Source organism: Apodemus sylvaticus, chromosome X (assembly GCF_947179515.1).
Source record: "Apodemus sylvaticus chromosome X, mApoSyl1.1, whole genome shotgun sequence".
Classification (NCBI taxonomy): domain Eukaryota; kingdom Metazoa; phylum Chordata; class Mammalia; order Rodentia; family Muridae; genus Apodemus; species Apodemus sylvaticus.
Genome location: NC_067495.1, coordinates 73737927 through 73756368, shown reverse-complemented (window position 1 = coordinate 73756368; position 18442 = coordinate 73737927). Strand labels below are relative to the sequence as shown.

The 18442-nt window shown below is 36.3% G+C and overlaps 1 protein-coding gene across 1 annotated transcript in view; it reads right to left on the bottom strand.

The window, feature by feature from the left end:
* The window catches only part of Klhl4 (kelch like family member 4), a 215046-nt gene extending 200582 nt beyond the window's left edge, over window positions 1-14464 (bottom strand). Inside the window, exons 1-2 of the mRNA XM_052171480.1 lie at window positions 14234-14464; window positions 13314-13435 (exon numbers count right to left, since the gene is read on the bottom strand). Of these exons, the coding sequence (XP_052027440.1) occupies window positions 13314-13376 (63 nt within the window). The 5' untranslated portion in view covers window positions 13377-13435; window positions 14234-14464. The remainder of the gene's footprint in view (window positions 1-13313; window positions 13436-14233) is intronic.
* Between the last annotated feature and the right edge of the window lie 3978 nt (window positions 14465-18442).

The window sequence follows — 18442 nt, the reverse complement described above, 5'->3', positions numbered from 1 at the left end:
AATAGTGCCACTCCCTGGGCTGAGCATAAACAAACCATAATACCCACTAAAGTCTAATAAGGTAGTCCAAGTAAGGGGAAAGGAGATTCAATGGCAGATAACAGAGTGAGAGACAGCACTGTTGCCCAACTGCATTCCAATTGTTAAGGGACTCATATGAAGACAAAGCTGCATAGATGATACAAATGTTAGAAGTGCCTGGTCCAGTCCCTGCTTTCTCCTTCTTGTTCCTTTATAAGGGAAGAACCTCATGACCTATTATTCACTTCTTAGTCGCTTCTATATTTCAATGGTGTTGCATTGGGAATTATTTTCCAATGTACATTTTTAAGCTGTAAAAAAATGCTTTATAAAGTTTTCTACCTAAAAGTTAGGCTTTCATAAATGTGATGACATAATATTTAGCTTCAGTAGTTTCAATGCTTTGATAAGATAACCAATAGCAGAATGAAATAATCAGTTTATATTTTCAAATTATTATGATCATTGCATAAATAATTAACAAAGTTGTATTTTCTTAAATTCAAATTAAATTGGCCCTTCTAAACTTAATTAACACATCAAATTATCCTTATATGCTATGAGAATGCTTTATCTAATTACAAATATTCTCCATTATTTATCCTTTGACAACTTCTTACAGAACACTCAAACACATGTATGCAAGCACACACACACACACACACACACACACACACACACATATATATATATATATATATATATATATATATATATATATATATATATATATATATATACACACACACATACACACACATAGTGTGTATATATATCTTATGAGTTTTGATGATTTTCAATGCCATTACCCTCTCTTATACCCTTTCCCTGCTGGATCACTTCTTCTAACAAGGTTCTTTATACTTTAATTTGTTTGTGTGTGTGCTTAAAATATATCTAGCATAATATTATTCATGAATATGAGTGGAGGGCTATTTACTGGAACACAAGTAATTTTTCAGTGTTAAACTACTGAACAAAATGATACACCCTCTCCCCATATACACTTATTGCAAACAGTTCTTCAATGTGTTGTGGAGCCTCATGTGCCTAGGCTGACCTTGGTGGGGACAGAGTGACATGGTTGCTGGCCCTGGGATAGGGCCTACCTAGTGTGAGCCTCTATGAGTGTAGATGACTGTTGTGGTCATAGGGCTTGTTTGTGTAATAATGTACATCTTTTCTGTTACTAGCAGTGGGGGACTTTTTCTTTCAGAAGAACTGGATATTATGAAAACAACCCAACTAAATATAGGACTGTAGAACTTAATAGTTCTCAAAAGATGAAACACAAATGGCAACTGGCTGAGAAATTAACCTTAGTAATCAGGGATATGCAAATCAAAGATAAATTGAAATTTTATCTTTACTAATCAGAATTACCAAGATAAATAAAACTAATAACACTTCATTCTGTGGAGTAAGAGGAGCATTCATCCATTGCAGGTGACAGTGAAAATTTCTACAGTTACTATGGAAATCAGTGAGTCATTTCCTAAGAAAGACAGTAATATATCTACCTCAAAACCCAGCTATACCACTCCTAGGCATATATATAAAGAATTCTATATATGGTTATAGAGACACACACTCAATAATGTTCATGGGTACCCCATTCATAGTAGCCAGAGTGAGTAAGATAACCAAATCTAAAAAATTAATACTTTGAAGTAAGGTAACTCCTAGCCAAAAAGGACAAATATGGTATGCATTCTATGATATTTATGTTATCATGTAAGCATATGATAGACATGCTACAATCTGAATAACCACAAATCTTGGGTATAGAAGAAGAAAGTAGAGGAGGAGAGTTTTTTTCATAAGAATAGAATATATAGAAATAGAATGTATAGTTAGAGAGAAACTAGAACTGGAGGGCCAAAGAAGGGGGGAGAGAAGAGGGAGATACAGATGAAATGGGGGTGGGGGCAGATTACACTAAGAGATCTTTGATGATCCAAACAGAATCCTAGTACAGTAGAAATTTCTTAAAATACATTCATACATGAAAGAATTCTAAATAGAATCACCAAATATCAGGAAAGAAAAAACCTCAAACAGACATCTCTTGCCACCAAGTGAGACCTCCAGTAACAGGTATAGGTTAAATCTAATTTAGTTCTTGTCAAAAAGGTCCCATGAAAACCCTTCAAACAATTCAGAATGTTTGCCAAGGCTGCTGGTTACTCTTCACAAACTGATGATGACATCCTATTGCCGAAGAAAACATCTACACAATTCATTGAACATGGAGAAATCAAGCTGGTGCCTAATTCGAGACTTCACCCCTAGTAACTAGTATTCATGTTGGTACTTTGCCCCTGACAAAGGAGATGGATAAACAACAATCCTGCTACAAACTCTTCTATATACAATGTTGGCTTGCCTGCATGATACATGGTGGTCCAATTGTGACACAAATGTTACAAAAGTAATACTCACTTATCTGATTACATTAAGGCCCACTCCATAGTATAAAACCCATGCATGACCCTGCTCAGGTGACCAAGGATATGACACTAGGTTGGCCCTGGACTTACGGGAAAACCATATGCTATTGTTTCTGCTACAAGTACATAGATATAAAATGACTCATGAACACCCTGCTATATTTATAGATTAGTGTCCTACTCACCCATAATCAGAAAAGCTTTCTTCTGTAGTAGATGGGAACAGACCTGGAAAATGTTTAGAGATCCCTTGGAATACCCAGCCCTAAATGGGATGTCTTCTTAAAACCCCTCTCCTTGGGGCTCAGGGAGCATTGTAGAAGAGGGGAAAAGATTGTAAGAGTCAGAAAGTATGGATATTACCAGTTAACAGTAACTTCCATACACAACAGGACTGATGCACATATGAGGAAGATAAAGACTGCGGTACCCATAATAGATCCTCTACAGATCCAAACTAGATAGGATCCCAGCACTTAGATGCAGAAGTAAACATGAACTACCATTCCTAATTATGGAGCTATTCCTAATTAACAATAATTCACAGTGGAAAAATACATTTCTTCAAGGGCATCTTCTTGGGTATATAACACACACTTAGGGACATGCCTCATGCTCATCATCAGTACATGGTCAACACAAAACACATTCATAGGTATTTTGGGAGATGTTTTGTTTCATATTGTTTGGTTTGGTTGTTTGTAAATTGTAGTTTTCAATTTTGATATTTTATGGATTTTGTTTGTGTATGTGTCTGTATGTGAATGTTTCTCTACTCTTAGTTTATTTTCTAATTGTGCTAGATTGTTTCATTTTGTTCTTGTTTTTAATTAGCCTGTTTGTTTTGTTGCAAAAGAAGGAAGATATGGAGTTATAAGGGTAAGGAGGATCTAGGAAGAGATGAGGAATGCCAAACTATGATCAGAATTTATTGTGTGAAAATACCCTTATTAATTAAAAATGCATACAATTCAGGCATTTTTAAAAACATATATATGGTGATATTAAAACATTATCATTATAGCAAAAATACTCTTCAATAGAAAGAAATAAAGACAAATCACAAATTCCAGTGTGTTCTATTGTTTAAGGTAATATTAACAACTTAGTATATGTTCATATTTTTGTTTATAAAATCATTAAGTCTACATGTAGGAGTGGTTTCTGAGAAAGTCTGTTTAAAGTGTGCCTTAACAAATTAAATTTTTCCCAACCTATAACCACATTAATATTGTATTTTGAGATCATTTACAACTCATTCTGCTTACATACTGTATTCTCATCCTGTTCAGAATTAACTGAATCCTAAGGTAAAAAGCAGTGGGATTAATCTTACTATACTGTGGACTTCCAATTTAATTAACTTCTATAAGTTCATCTTAACACAAAGCCTTGATTAGATCATGTTCAGTTCATAGTTTTCCGTTGTAACCCTTTCATGCACTTGACCAAGCACAATGTATTTGTACCTATGAGATGTGCTAAGCAAGTCTAAGAGCAATAACTAGAAACAGTGAGGCACTGAAAAAATCCTACACCCAATCTGTGCCATACCTGATAATACATATAAAACATGTTTGAAGAAACATGGGGATATAGGCTGATTAGATCTTATTGTGGCGTTGGATGTTATTCCTTGTCAGTAAAGCCAGAGAAAGAATTTTCTCCCTTAGATGATTCCTGTAAAAGATTCTTATTCCTAGTTTTAACCACACTGCTTGTGTTCTTCACTTATTATAAGAATCATAACATTTGTTCAGTACCACTGTACTTTTAATTAGACTCTTTTATATTAAATTTCTTTTAAGTTAGAATAGAAGAGATCAAAACTCTTTTCTTACTATGAACTCTTACTGTGAAAACTGTTGAGAATGGACTACCAAAGATACCTAAAAGCACATATATTATTCAGAATCTTGGTATTTAGTAAATTCTAGCCTACAAGATAAACTGAGGCTTCTATAAGAAGAGTTTGAGTTTACAACTACCAGTCTACATCCAAGTTTTGAAAATTATTAGACTATTATATTCATAAAGAGTATCCACCTGTGTAAGAATATAAAATGCAGGCAATTAAAATAACAGTTTGGGGCTGGGATAGTGGTGCACACCTTTAATCCCTGCCGACTCATGATGCAAAGGCAGATAGATCATTTTGAGCTTAAGGCTAAACTTTTCAACAAAATGTGTTCCATGCAAGGCCAATCTGTACCAAACCAGTGGGGAAAAAAAAACCTGTCTCTAAAAATCAAAATAACAAAAACAACCCAATGATTCCACCTCACACCAGTCAGAATGGCTAAGATCAAAAAAAAAAAAAATCAGGTGACAGCAGATGCTGGAGAGGATGTAGAGAAAGAAGAGCACTCCTCCATTGTTGGTGGGATTGCAAGCTGGTACTATTGTTGACAGGAACCTGATATAGCTGTCTCCTGAGAGGCTCTGCTAGTGCCTGGCAAATACAGAAGTGGATGCTCACAGCCAACCATTGAACTGAGCACGGGGTCCCCAATGGAGGAGCTAGAGAAAGGACCCAAGGAGCCGAAGGGGTTTGCAGCCCCCTAGAAGGAACAACGATATGAGTCAACCAGCAGCCCCAGAGCTCCCAGGGACTAAACCACCAACCAAAGAGTACACATGGAGGGACCCATGACTCCAGCTGCATATGTAGTAGAGGATGGCCTTGTAGGACATCAATGGGAGGAGAGACCCTTGGTCCTGTGAAGACTCGATGCCCCACTGTATGGGAATGACAGGACAGGGAAGCAGGAGTAGGAAGGTTAGTGAGCAGGGGTAGTGGGTTTTCAGAGGGGAAACAAAGGAAGGGGATAACATTTGAAATGTACATATAAAAATCTAATAAAAAAGCAAAATAACAACAACAATATAAAAATTAATTGCTTGTTCAAATATTTATCCAGAAAAAAGTCACCGATTTTCCATAGTTAAATACTAAAACATGAAAATGTGTATTTTCAAGCCAAAGTTCCCTATCATTTCCTTTGTTCTTACAGATATCCTGTACTTCAAAGAGAAAATGTCTGCATATTCCTTCCAAAATAGAAGCTGCCTCATTTTCTCATGTCCAGTAAGCTTGGGAAATATTTACAACCTCAAATTCTACAGCTAAGTGGCTATTTTTGTCATTTTGTGATTTCCTTTTTAATGCTGGTGACCTGATGGCAGCAGGCATTTGTCTTCGATGTGCACTTTATCACTAAGACAATCTTCCAACTTTTTCAGTTAAAATACACATATTTAAGATTAATAACTGTTATATTTTTGCAAACTCTGTTGCTGAAAGTGAGTGCAAAATAATGCATAGGTCAGTACATTAAACTAGAAATATTAACACTTACATTCCATTCCAAACCTAGTATTTCCCATTGAAACCTAGAAAATAATTAAAAGGTGTTTAAGATAGGAAAAGTAAGAAAATGGGTGGATTACATCACTTTCATCTTAAGAGTACATTTTGTTGTATCACTGAAGCTCCATGAGACAAGTTCAAATATCAAACTAAAACACCCAACTCTTGGAATGCTTTGGGTGTATGAAAGTATGTACTTCAGGTTCAAAGTTTAAATTGTAATTCTGTAAGATTGTCCTCTATTTCTTGACACTTATCACCAATATTCACAAATCTATCAGGGAAAAATGCAAGTAATGATCCTTTCCCTCATAAACTTGTGTATTTTAGCAAGGTAAAAACTATGAAATAATGAGTGTAAGAAATGAGACAATACTGCCAGAAAAGCATTTCAGGGAAAGCAGCAAGCTAATATACATGCCTAGAGATCAGAGTGATATTTACATGTTACATAGGATAAGATGGCTAAGATAGAGTGAAGAAGAAACTTGTAAAAGATAGCAGTAAAGAGAAATGGTGTGGGCTCTTGTTCGAAGATCTTTAGGAAATTTGTATGCATTGCAGAGTTTGAATTTATTCTTGACTAAATGGATTTGACAGGATCACTCTAATAACTCTGGAAATACACTATACAGGGATATATATCAAAGCAGTCTATTGTAGTGTCTATATATAATATAACAATTTAGACGAGGGTGAAGTAAAATTGTTGGCGTAGTTTGAAGGTATCATTTTAAAAATACAACTAATCGAATTTCTATTAGATTGTATGCGGATATTAAACATACAAAGAGATACATGCATTCACACAAAAATGTATTCAAATTACCTTTAATGTTTAGTATGAGCAGTGGCAAGTAGAGAGTAATGATAAAATGAAACAGATTCAGGAAGATTCAGAGGGGGCGGGGCATGAAGTATAAAAGATAAAAAGATAAGGTGTTTTGGAAATTGTCTACTTGACATATATATTCTGCGTGGAGTCAAATTAAGTCATTGTATATTTATGCATTTAATGCAATGACTTCCTTTCTTGTAATACATAAGACCAATAATTCAATTTTGATATTAATATGATTTGATATATAAATTATTTTAGCCAAAACTCATAGGAACTTATCTAAGTAACAATGAAAACCAAACATACAAATTTAAATGCTAGAACATTATATTATTCTTTTAGTTAGTTTATTAAAGATAAATTCAATGCATAAACAATTGTATTTTGTTAAAATTTTTGGCACGATTTTGTATTTGAAATACAAATCTATACACCTTGCTATAGTGAATAAACATACTAAAAATATTTTTATTGCTGTGGACATAAGGTGTCCTGTTGGGTTTTTCATTGTTGTCATTATGAAATTGGAATAAGTCTTGTTAAATTTTGCAACAACTGAAAAATGCAATTTGACATTTTTAATATGAATACCATGATGATATTTAAAGATGAACTTGAGCTGTGCTAATTTTATTAAACTACAGCCTGCCAATGAGCTATAAAGGCTAATTAATCATTTTGTCAGATCTGTTTTCTGAAGCTAGTCAATATAAATTTGAATAAATAGGAAGCTGCTGACCCAAGAGCCCTTGAATATTCTAAATAGTGATGCAGTAACTGTAAAATAATATACTTAGACTCTCTTTGCATAGCAATACATACATGCTTCTGTCAGGCTACCATTCTGAATCACAGAAACTGTTCTCTGCAATTTTAAATGTTTCAGTAAGAGACTATGGAATTATACACACACACACACGCCACATTATGTAAAATTATGTTTTAAATAGATGTCTTTTACTCAGAATTTTTACACATGACATTCCTAGGTGACTTGTCACATTCAAATACATCAAAATACCCATGCTATATCACAATAATGAAAAGTGATGGATGATATTCAAGACAGAGTAATACCCTATAATGAGATGTGTCAGCATTTTTATTGGTCACTTTCAAGAAATACATACTTCATAAGGATGCTAAGAGAACAAATATCATGTATATTATAGTGAATTTGCATAAAAAGGCAATACCTTATTTACTTAGGTGCTAGCACGTTTTGAATCAACTATCTCAGTCCATTTATATGCATTACTTACCAAAATCTCTATAGCCTTGAAATTCTCCTGCTACTTTGCTTTCTTTGCCTAGACTGTGTGGTATACATTGGGATATAAGAGTCTAAAATGCTACACTATTTATCAGCTCAAAACTTCAAAAACTGCAAAGTGTTTAGTAATAGTCACAGTAATAGAAAAATATAAGAATGTAATAATTATTTAAATAAATCCTTTGAAATAAGTAATGTTTTTTCTAAGTAATTCTAAATATTATCTGTAATCATACAGATTTGGGACCCTCACAAAATGCATTATTATTTTTTTTCCATCTCTATCATCCATTCTAAAATTCAGTTGTTACCCATACACTGAAGATACATAAATGTAAGGGGGCAGAGCAAAAGTTTGATCCCTAGCTAGTGTAAAAACTAAAACATGTTGAGATATCAGGGGGCAAACTTCCTCAATGAGTTATTTAATCAGTTCAAATGAATGATGATCTAGTAAGAAATAGAGTCTGAGGATGAAGACATGGCTCTGGAGTTAACAGCATTGTTGCTCTTTGAGAGGACCTGGGTTCAATTACCAGGACGCACGTGAGAGTTGTAATTTCAGTTCCAAAGTATATAACTCTGTAGGCATGAGGCATACACATGATACACAGAAATACATACAAAAGCTAAATATATATATATATATATAAATTTAAAATGAAAGTAAAGTAACAAAAAGAAGAAGAGGAGGAAGAGGAAGAAGAACTTCCTTTTTGTAGGAATTAGACACACTTCAAGTGTGCTTCCAAAGGAAAATCTGGATTGATTTTTGGCTTTCTGTCTTTACTTCTTTTTTTAAATTTTCTATATTCTATGTTTATATTCCAAATGATTTTCCTTTTCCCAGTTCCCCCCTCCCCATAAGTTCCCTAAACCCTCTTCCCTTGCCCATTCTCCTATAAACCACCTCCTATTTCTCTGTCCTGGTACTCCCCTACAATGCTGGAACAAGCCTTTTCAGGATCCAGGACCTCTCCTTCCATCTTCTTGGGAGTCATTTGATATATGAATTGTGTCTTTACTTCTTGTCTGCCACAACATGAGCTGATGTGTTCTAATATACCCTACCTTGCCATGATTCATTGCTATATTGCAGGCACATTAACAATAAAGTCAAATGAAAACAAACTAAATCCTCTAAAATCCAAATCCTATCTCATTCAAATTGTTCTCTTTGAGGTATTTTGTTGTAGCTTATTCACACAGCAACCCTTGTATAACAGACATGTTAAATTAACTAGGTAGAGTCTGTTACCATGTTAGCATTCCTTCTATGCTCAGGCCAGCAGTAACCTAGCAACAGCCAGATAGGCCAGGCTTACTACTAAAAGAACTGTTTTGCCCTCTCTGCCCTCTCTGATCCTTTTCTCTCTCCTCTGACTCCTTTATCCCTCTTTCTCCTCCCCCTACCCTCTGTATTTTTTCCTGTCCAGCATTTTCTCTTCTTTTACTCTCTTCTCTCTTTCTATCCTTCTCTGTCCTGCTTCTCTCTGTCTGTCTCTACTCCCTTCACAACCACCCTTCCCATGCCCCCAAATAAACGCTAGTGTATACTAGACCTGTCTTATATCTGGTACCTCAGTGGGGGGAAAGATGCCCCTCCCACTGCACCATACTGTGTTTTACAAACATATCACGGTGGATTCTTGACATTTTTTTCCTAAAATCTACACATCCATAATTCATTTTCATATGTAATACTGGAGTTTTGTAAAGAAGCTCTAGTCTGTTGCCACCAAGGATATTTGTACCAATTGACAAGGAAAAGAGTATATGTTTATTGCCATGATTCTATTATAGAAAAAATATTTCAAATTCTATATTCAATAAATTCCTGCAGCCACTTTGTAATGTCATGTCAATGATAACTATTTTTCAATATATATCGAGAATCCTGCAAAGTTGTAATTACTTTAAAATGATGGTGAGATTATTTCAAATAAATAAAAATCAGCCATCTCTCTCTCTCTCTCTCTCTCTCTCTGTCTCTCTCTCTCTCTCCCTCCCTCCCTCCCTCCCTCCCTCCCTCCCCTTTGTGTATGTGTATACATGTGTGTGATGTTGACATAGAAAATTAAATTTGAACTAATGAAATGTTGTAATCATATAAGAATTTCTTCCCATTGGTTTGTTGATAATCCTTCACTTTCCTGATAAGATGATCCTGATTTTCTGTACACTATATATTTTCTATTTAAGTCACGAAGTATCTTTAATGACAAATTCCACATACCAGATTAATAGAGAATAATCAGAGGCAGGCATAACATTTTTTAAAATATCTTTCTCCTGGACATCAGTAAGTAGAAAATGCAACATTTAAAGCATCATTACCAGGGACATGTTATTGCTGAAGATGAAGTGCCGAAACTGTTTATATTTATGAGATTAGCAGGGAGGTTGCATTGTGCTTCTTTGGCTGGTCAAGGATAATTTACAGTTTACTTGCACTGAAGAAAAGACTTGTTGATTTGAACACGCTCTTATTACAGCTTCAGGTAGAGAATGATAGATTTTGCTGTCATTGTGATAAACTACAACCAATGTGCTTGCAATACAAAAATAAATAAGCACTAGTAGGTGTATTTGCTTCAGCTACTTAACTATTAGCAATGAAAGCTTCATTTGAGGAAGTTCTAAAGATAAGGACCACAGATGCCCAAAGTGTGTCTTTCATTTTTTTTAAGTAGTCAGTTTTGCTTCAGGCTAAGTGCTAAACTTTCTAGCACTTATTTACTTAATATATACAATGTCATTTATTCTTCACAGACCATCCACTTTTCATCACTATGCTTAAAGATATGTGCTTATTATAACACTTCTTATGAAGATGCAATCTGGTTGTAATTGCTTTGTAGCAATAAATGAAAGATAACAATCTTTTTGTTGTTTTCCTTTTCATATAAAAAGAAGCAGAGATGGTATTTTTCCTCTCCACATTTTCTCCCATTGTTAAAACAAGTCACTTAGTAAAATGGGAAAATATAATAAAAATGGAAAAATAATTGCATCTACATATTGAAAGAGAGTTGATTAATGGATTTTCCTTTCATAAACATAAAAAATGTTTTATAGGTTTATAGAACTTGAAAGATGTATTTTGAAGACAGATGAATAATTGTCATGTTTTATTAATTTTATTCAAATAAGTTTTATATTCCTTTATAGTCACACTCATCTTTTCCTGATTACCTATGCTTTAACATATTACTTCATCCTTTGATTTGTTCCTAGAAGCAGCTACACAATTTCCAGTGTGAGTTTGTAACTTCTCCAGACCTTTGTTCTTCTTTGCTCTTGGTGGTGGCCTTTGACTGCTTTAGACAGTGGAATGAGGGTAGAAATTTGTTAGTATTATAAATATCTGTAAGACTTTGATACATCCCCTGTGGTTCTCTTTTCCTTATTTCTCCTCTACTTTTACCATGAGAATAATCTTCAGGAAAAAAAAAAAAAAACATTGGTCCATCAGCAGGGTCTCTATAATGAAACCAGTGTTACAGAAGGAGATCCAGGACATAATCTAAGTGAAAACATGTATAAAGTATAAGGTCTAAAACATTTCAGACTCTTACTAGTTAATGTAGAGAGTACTCAATGATTAATCAAACATGTATTAAAGATAATAAATGTATTATAAATAGTATAAACTACAGTAAAGGATATTTTATACCTATTATACAAACAAGAAATAATTCATGACACATTTCAATTAACTATTGCCCATTAAAAAGCAAACATTAATGAGATGAAAACAACAAAATATAGACATTAAAAATTGCAATCTGATACAACCACTCTAAAAATTAATCTGACAGTTCCTCAGAAAATTGGAAATAGTTCTACCTGAAGACCCAGCTTTATCACCCCCGGGCATATACCCAAAATATGACCTACCATACCACAAGGACACATGCTCCACTCTGTTCATAGCAGCCTTAATTATAATAGTGAAAATCTGGAAACAACATAGAAGTCCCTCAAATTAATAATGGATATAGAAAATGTGCTTCATTTACACAATGGAATGCTATTCAGTTATTAAATCTAGGGGATCATGAATTTTCCAGGCAAATGAATGGAACTAGAAAATGTCATCCTGAGTGAAGGAACCCAAACCCAAAAAGACATGCATGGTATGTACTCACTGATAGGTGGATATTAGCTAAAAATTATAGAATACCCAGGATACAACCCACAGGCCATAAGAAGTTTAACAAGCAGAAAGACCCAAGTGATGCATTTTCAATCCCACTAAGAAAGGAGAACAAACTAATCACAGGAGGCAGAGGGAGGGAAGGACATGAGTGGGAGAGGGGAAGAGGAGGGGAAAACAGGAACAGGATCAGGGAGACAAGAGATAAGCCCAGAAGGTCAAGTGAATGAATGGAAATACACATCCTTTCTTTGTTAACTATGGGCAACCCTCTAAAGTCCCAGAAACCTTGGCGGTAAGAGACTCTTAGGAATCCATGGGGGTGACCTTCACCAAAATGTCCAACAGTGGGGAGACCTAGAAGAGTCCACATCTAGCAGACAGACGGGGCTCAAGTGGAGGGACAGGTATACCAACTTATAGTCAAAATTTCTGACCCAGAATTGGTCCTGTCTAAAGGAATTGCAGGGACAAAATGGAGAAGAAACTGAGGGAAAGATGGTTCAGTGACTGGTCCAACTTTGGATCAATCTCATGAAGGGTCACCAAGGCCTGACATGATTACTGATGTTGTGATGTGCTTATAGACAGAAGCCTAGCATGGCTGTCCTTTGAGAGGCCTTTACAGAAACTCAGAGAGACAGATGTAGATATATATAACCAATAAGTGCACTAAAGTCAGGGACCCCTATGGAGGAATTAGGGGAAGGATTGAAGAAGCAGAAGGGGAGCGTAACCCCATAGGAAGACTAGCAGTTTTACCTAACCCAGACACCTGGGAGCTTCCAGAGATGGAACCACCAACAAGGCAACATACACAGGCTGGTCCAAGGCCCTTGGCACATATATAACAGAGAAAAGCCAGGTGTGGCCTCAGTGGGAGAAGACCTGTCTCACCCTCCTTGAGAGGCTTAAGGCCTCAGGGAAGGGGGATGGCAGGGATTGCAGAGCACTCTCAGAAACAAAGGGAGAACTGTAATGGAATGAGGAACTGTGGGAGGTGGGAGTGGGACAGGGAAACATCTGAAATATAAATTTATAAAATATTTCCAAAAAAATATAACACTTACCATTATCTTCTAGCATTTAATAGAAATTATTAATCAAATATTACATATAAATTAATAATACAAAACAGTGGAGATAGATGCCTTGTTTGGTTACCAATCAAGAGCATAAGGGTCTTAATTATCTTGTACCTGTGAAGAGACTACTTTCCTCTCGATGTTCCTTCCTCTGTTGGAGGATGAACGATTCTCCATTTTTTTGAAGACACAATTAGCTATTGAAGGCCACAAGGGTGCTAGTCCTTTGTAAAACCCTGTTAATAGGAAAAATGGGTCAGGTCACACAGGCGGCACACTAGTTTCCAGACCTTAGGTCTTACCAGTAACCATGAGACAAAATTCATGGAATGAAAACTCTAGCTAAACACGTTCACAAATATTCTCAAACCTAACTCACCAGGAAGCAACTCTTGGTTCTAGATTCAGACTTTAGCTTCTACCCTTGCTACATTATCCCTTTTATGTCTTCATTCTTTTTATATTTCCTATATTTATTTTCCAGCTCTTCTCCTGTTATGGTGGGTATAAGACATCTGGTGACCCTTTATTTCCTTAGGTCAAAATATACTTATTGCCTCTCCTCTGTTTATTGTAGTTAGAGACAAAGTCTAGATTATGTCCAGAAATGCTTATTCAGACAATTTATTCCTGTGGATAAGACTACTTTGCCACTTACGTACATGTCATTGACTTGAAATTTGATGGCGTAGCAAAATTAAGTATTGCCAAGTCTTACCATAAAATGGAGACTCTCAAGCAATTTTTAAAATTCCAGAATCTGTAATCTGTATCTTCAAGACAACGTTACCTCTTAGTAGTTTTTTTTTTTTTTTTTTAATTTCCATTTGGGAAAGAGGATCATTCAACAAGAGGAACAGGGTCACTGTAACACCAAAAATCATTTATAAGTCCAGGGTATTAAACATAAGTATTTACACCCAGATATTAAGTTTAAACACAATCTACAAGTCTGCATTATGGGAATCTTCAGTATAATATATTGATCATAGAAATTTAGGAAAGGCTACATACATTAATCACAGGGTACTTACCAGTCAAGGATCGGTAAACAGGCAGAGTCTCCTAGAGTCTCCTGAGGTTCTTTGGAGTCAACACTCACAAAGAGAAGATGAGGTTTTGAGGCAGGAAAGCTGATGTACTGGACTCAAAAACCAGTTCAATCCAGTCCGTAACAGTCTTTTCTCTCTCTCTCTCTCCCCCCACTGATTCTCAAGGGAAAGTAGCTAGCTATCTCCTATCTCCCAAGCCTGTTCTTTAGAAGAACACATTCATTTTGTATTCTAATCTAAATGTACTGGGCTCCCATAAAAAAAGATGTTTGGCTCTTTGTAAATTTTGTCTGCTTTCAGCATTTTTTGTATGTGTGCTATGCAGTTCAAGGTCATTTGGAATTGTTTTTATCATAACCAGAACTTTTGGGAACATAATATTCTCTAACTCTCACATTGTTTTTCTAAGAGAAAAAATGCATGCAAAGATCTTTTGAATATAGCAATTTTATTATGCTTTGAGAAATTCATATGTACATACAATGTATTGGATCATATTCACCAACTGTTTCTCCCCTTAACACCATGCAGATTCACACCTACAATCAGACCCCCTCACTTCATATGTCCTTTTTTTTCCTTTTTAAAAACAAACCACTACATCAAATTTGTGCTGCTCATATATGTCTAAGTGTGGGGTCATCTACTGGGCTATATTCTTAATGAAAACTAGTTAGTTTTCATAGGTTGCTCTTTTCCCTAGCAATCACTAACATTCAATACCACCTTAATTTCAACTTGTGAGCCATCCCACCCTCCCCGTGGTGGAATGTCGACTACCATGATCATGTGCATTCTTTTATAGGCAGTCACAACTACAGTGATTTTATGTTTGCATTAAACTTGTCAAGTCCAGTAAAACACTAGTTCACCCTCACCCTCCCTGACCTCCGATTCTTGCAGTTGTTCTGCCATTTCTATTGAGATGTTCCCAGAGATAACAATCTTTAAACACAATTCAAGTTAACATAAATCCTGACTAATATTTGCAGTGGAGAAGAGCCTTGTAGTTTAGCAATGTGTGAATAGGTAATATTAGTTTTCTTTATCCTGCTATAAATATTATTTGATGCAACTGTGAATAAATTAGAAATTTGCTATATTATTCTCAGATATGATTTTAAGTATAAAGGACATTTTATATTTGTAAATGATATGGAGGCTTGTGTAATGGATCCACAATTAAAAGTACATACTGCTCTTAAAGAGGATCAGTTTGGTTTCCAGAATCCACATAGTTGCTCAAAACCACATGTACCTGCAGCTCCAGAAAATTCAATGCCTCGTCATTGTAGGCATTTATTTGATTTCACATTTAAATATTCACAAACAGATACACACACATAATTAGAAGTGATGAAAATAAAATTTTAAAACAAGTGATATAAAGTGAAAATGAATTACTAAGAGATAGAAATGAAGAAAATATCAAAGAGTATATACTTTTAATAAGAAGAGCTAAAAGGAAAGGAAGATACTGTCAGAAGAAAAATTTTAAATGAGAAATAAGATTTTGTTTTGAGGTAAAATTGAAGGAGTTTTCACAATGGAAAATTAAAGAAAAACACACAGCTCCAGAACATAAGCAGACCATAGAAAGATTTGAGTAAAGTCATAGGAAGGTGTATGGAAGGTGATATTTAAAACAAACACAGATGTAGTAGAGTGGTGGAGATGCTTAAGTTAACTATAATTAATATTTTTGAGCATTTTTATTTGATCTTTGCATTATTAATTAATTATTTATTCATTTTACACTTAAGATTTCCCTCCCAGTCCACCCTCCAGCTGCATCATATCCCCATACCTCCTCCTTCCTTCCCTTGTCTCCACAAGGTTGTCCCCATCCTACTCCACCATCCCAGCAGACCTCTAAACTCCTGGGGGCCTCCAGTCTCTTGAGGACTAGGTGCATCTTCTCTGACACAGACCCAGCAGTTCTTGGCTATATATGTGTTGGGGGCCTCATATTAGCTGGTATATGCTACTTGTTTGGTGGCCCAGTGTTTGAGAGATCTCAGGGGTCCAGGTGAATTGAGACTACTGGTCCTCCTACAGGATCACCTGCCTCCTCACCTTCTTACAGTTTTTTCGTAATTCATCCACAGGAGTCAGCAGCTTCTGTCCATTGGTTGGGTGCAAATATCTGCATCTGACTCAGCTGCTTGTTGGGTATTCCAGAGAGCAGTCATGATAGAACCCTTTTTGTAAGCACTCCATATCTTCAGTAATAATATTAGGCCTTGGGACCTCCCCTTGAGCTGGGCCCCACTTTGGTCCTCTCCCTGGACCTTCTTTAACTAAGGCTCCTCTCCATTTCTATCCTTGCAGTTCTTTCAGACAGGAACAACTATGGGTCAGAGTTTTGACTATGGGACAGTAATCCCATTCCTCACTTGATGCCTTGTGTTTCTGCTGGAATGGGATTTGCAAGTTCCCTCTCCCCACTGTAGGGCATTACATCTAGGGCCCCTCCCTTACAGTCCTGAGAGTCTCTCACCATGCAAGTCTCTGTTACATTCTAGAGGGTTCCCCCCAAACTCCTACATCCCAAGGTGGCTAATTTCTATTTTTTTCTGCTAGACCCCAGGGGTCCTTTTCCCTCACCCAATACCAGATCAGGTTCCTCTCAATGGCCCCAGCCATGGATCTATTTTCATTTTTCTACATGTAAACAGCCAGATAGAATAATACTATTTATTGAAGATCATTAATTTTTTTCATTGTATATTTTTGGCTTCTTTGTCAAAGATCAACTGCCAATAAGTGTGCGGGTTTATTTCCGGGTCTTCAATTCCATTCCATTGATCTTCCTGCCTGTCTTGGTACCAATACCATGCAGTTTTTTTTATAACTATTGCTCTGTAGTAAAGTTTGAGTGAGGAAACTCAGACCCAAAAGAGCATGCATGGTATGTACTCACTTATAAGTATATATTAGCCCCCAAAATAAAGAATACCCAGCATACAGTCTACAGAACTCAAAATGTTCAATAAGCTGAATGGCTCAAGTGAGGATGCCTCAGTCCCACTTGGTAGGGAGAAGAAAGCAATCACAAGTGGGGAGAGAAGAAGGCATCTGGGAGGGAAAGTGGACAGGAGTTGGAGTGAGAATGGAAAGTGATCTGGTATTGGGTGTTAGAAAATGACTGAAGCTCTGAGGGCCAGCAGAAAAAATCTAAAGAGGCCACCTCAGGAGTTAGGAGTTTGGGGGACTGTCCAGAATGCAGCAGAGACCTGGGTGGTGAGATACTCTCAGGATTCAAAGAGAGAAACCTTAGATGAAATACATGACAGTAGGGAGAGGGAACTTACAGAGCCCACCTTCAGCAGGAAGACAGGGCATCAAATGAGGAAGAGGGGATCATCCCACTGTCACAAATCTAACCCATAATAGTTCCTGTCTGAAAGAATTACAGGGATGGAAAAGGATAGGAGCCTAAGGGAAAGAAGGTCCAGTTACCGGCCCAATGTGGGATCCAGCTCAAGGGAAGGTCCCAAGGCCTGACACTACTACTGACGGTATGAAGTGCTCACAAAAAGGGACCTAGCATAACCACATTCCAGAAGACACTGCAAACAGCTGAAAGAGTCAGATGTAGATATTTGCACTGAAGCAATGAACAGAAGCAGCTGACCCATGTTGTTGACCTAGGAAAGGCTGAAAGAAGCTGAGGAGAAGGGCAATCCTGTAGGAGGCCCAGCAGTCTCAATTAACCTGGACCCCCAGGATCTCTCAAACACTTGACCACCAACCAGGCAGCATACACCAGCTGACATGAGGCCCCCAATATACATACAGTAGAGGACTTCTGGGACTGTGTTCATTCAGAGATGCTGCACTTAACCCTCAAGAGACTGGAGGCCCTAGGGGTCAGGTGGGGGTGTGGGGACATCCACAAGGAGACAAGGGGGTGGGGAGGAGATATGGGATGTGGAACAGTCAGAGGGTGTACTGGGGGGGGGGGATAAAATATGGAGTGTAAATAAATAAATAGAATTACTTTAGTTTTTATGTGGATAGTACATGAATAATGATTTCTGTAAAAATAACAAAAGAAGGAAGGAAAAGATACATAGCATAACATACTTTTATTTATGTTTTATCCCCACTGTCTATCCTATATACATATAAAAATTCCTATTTCTATCCCATTGCATCTCTCAGTAAAAGTCAGAGGAGTTTGTTGTT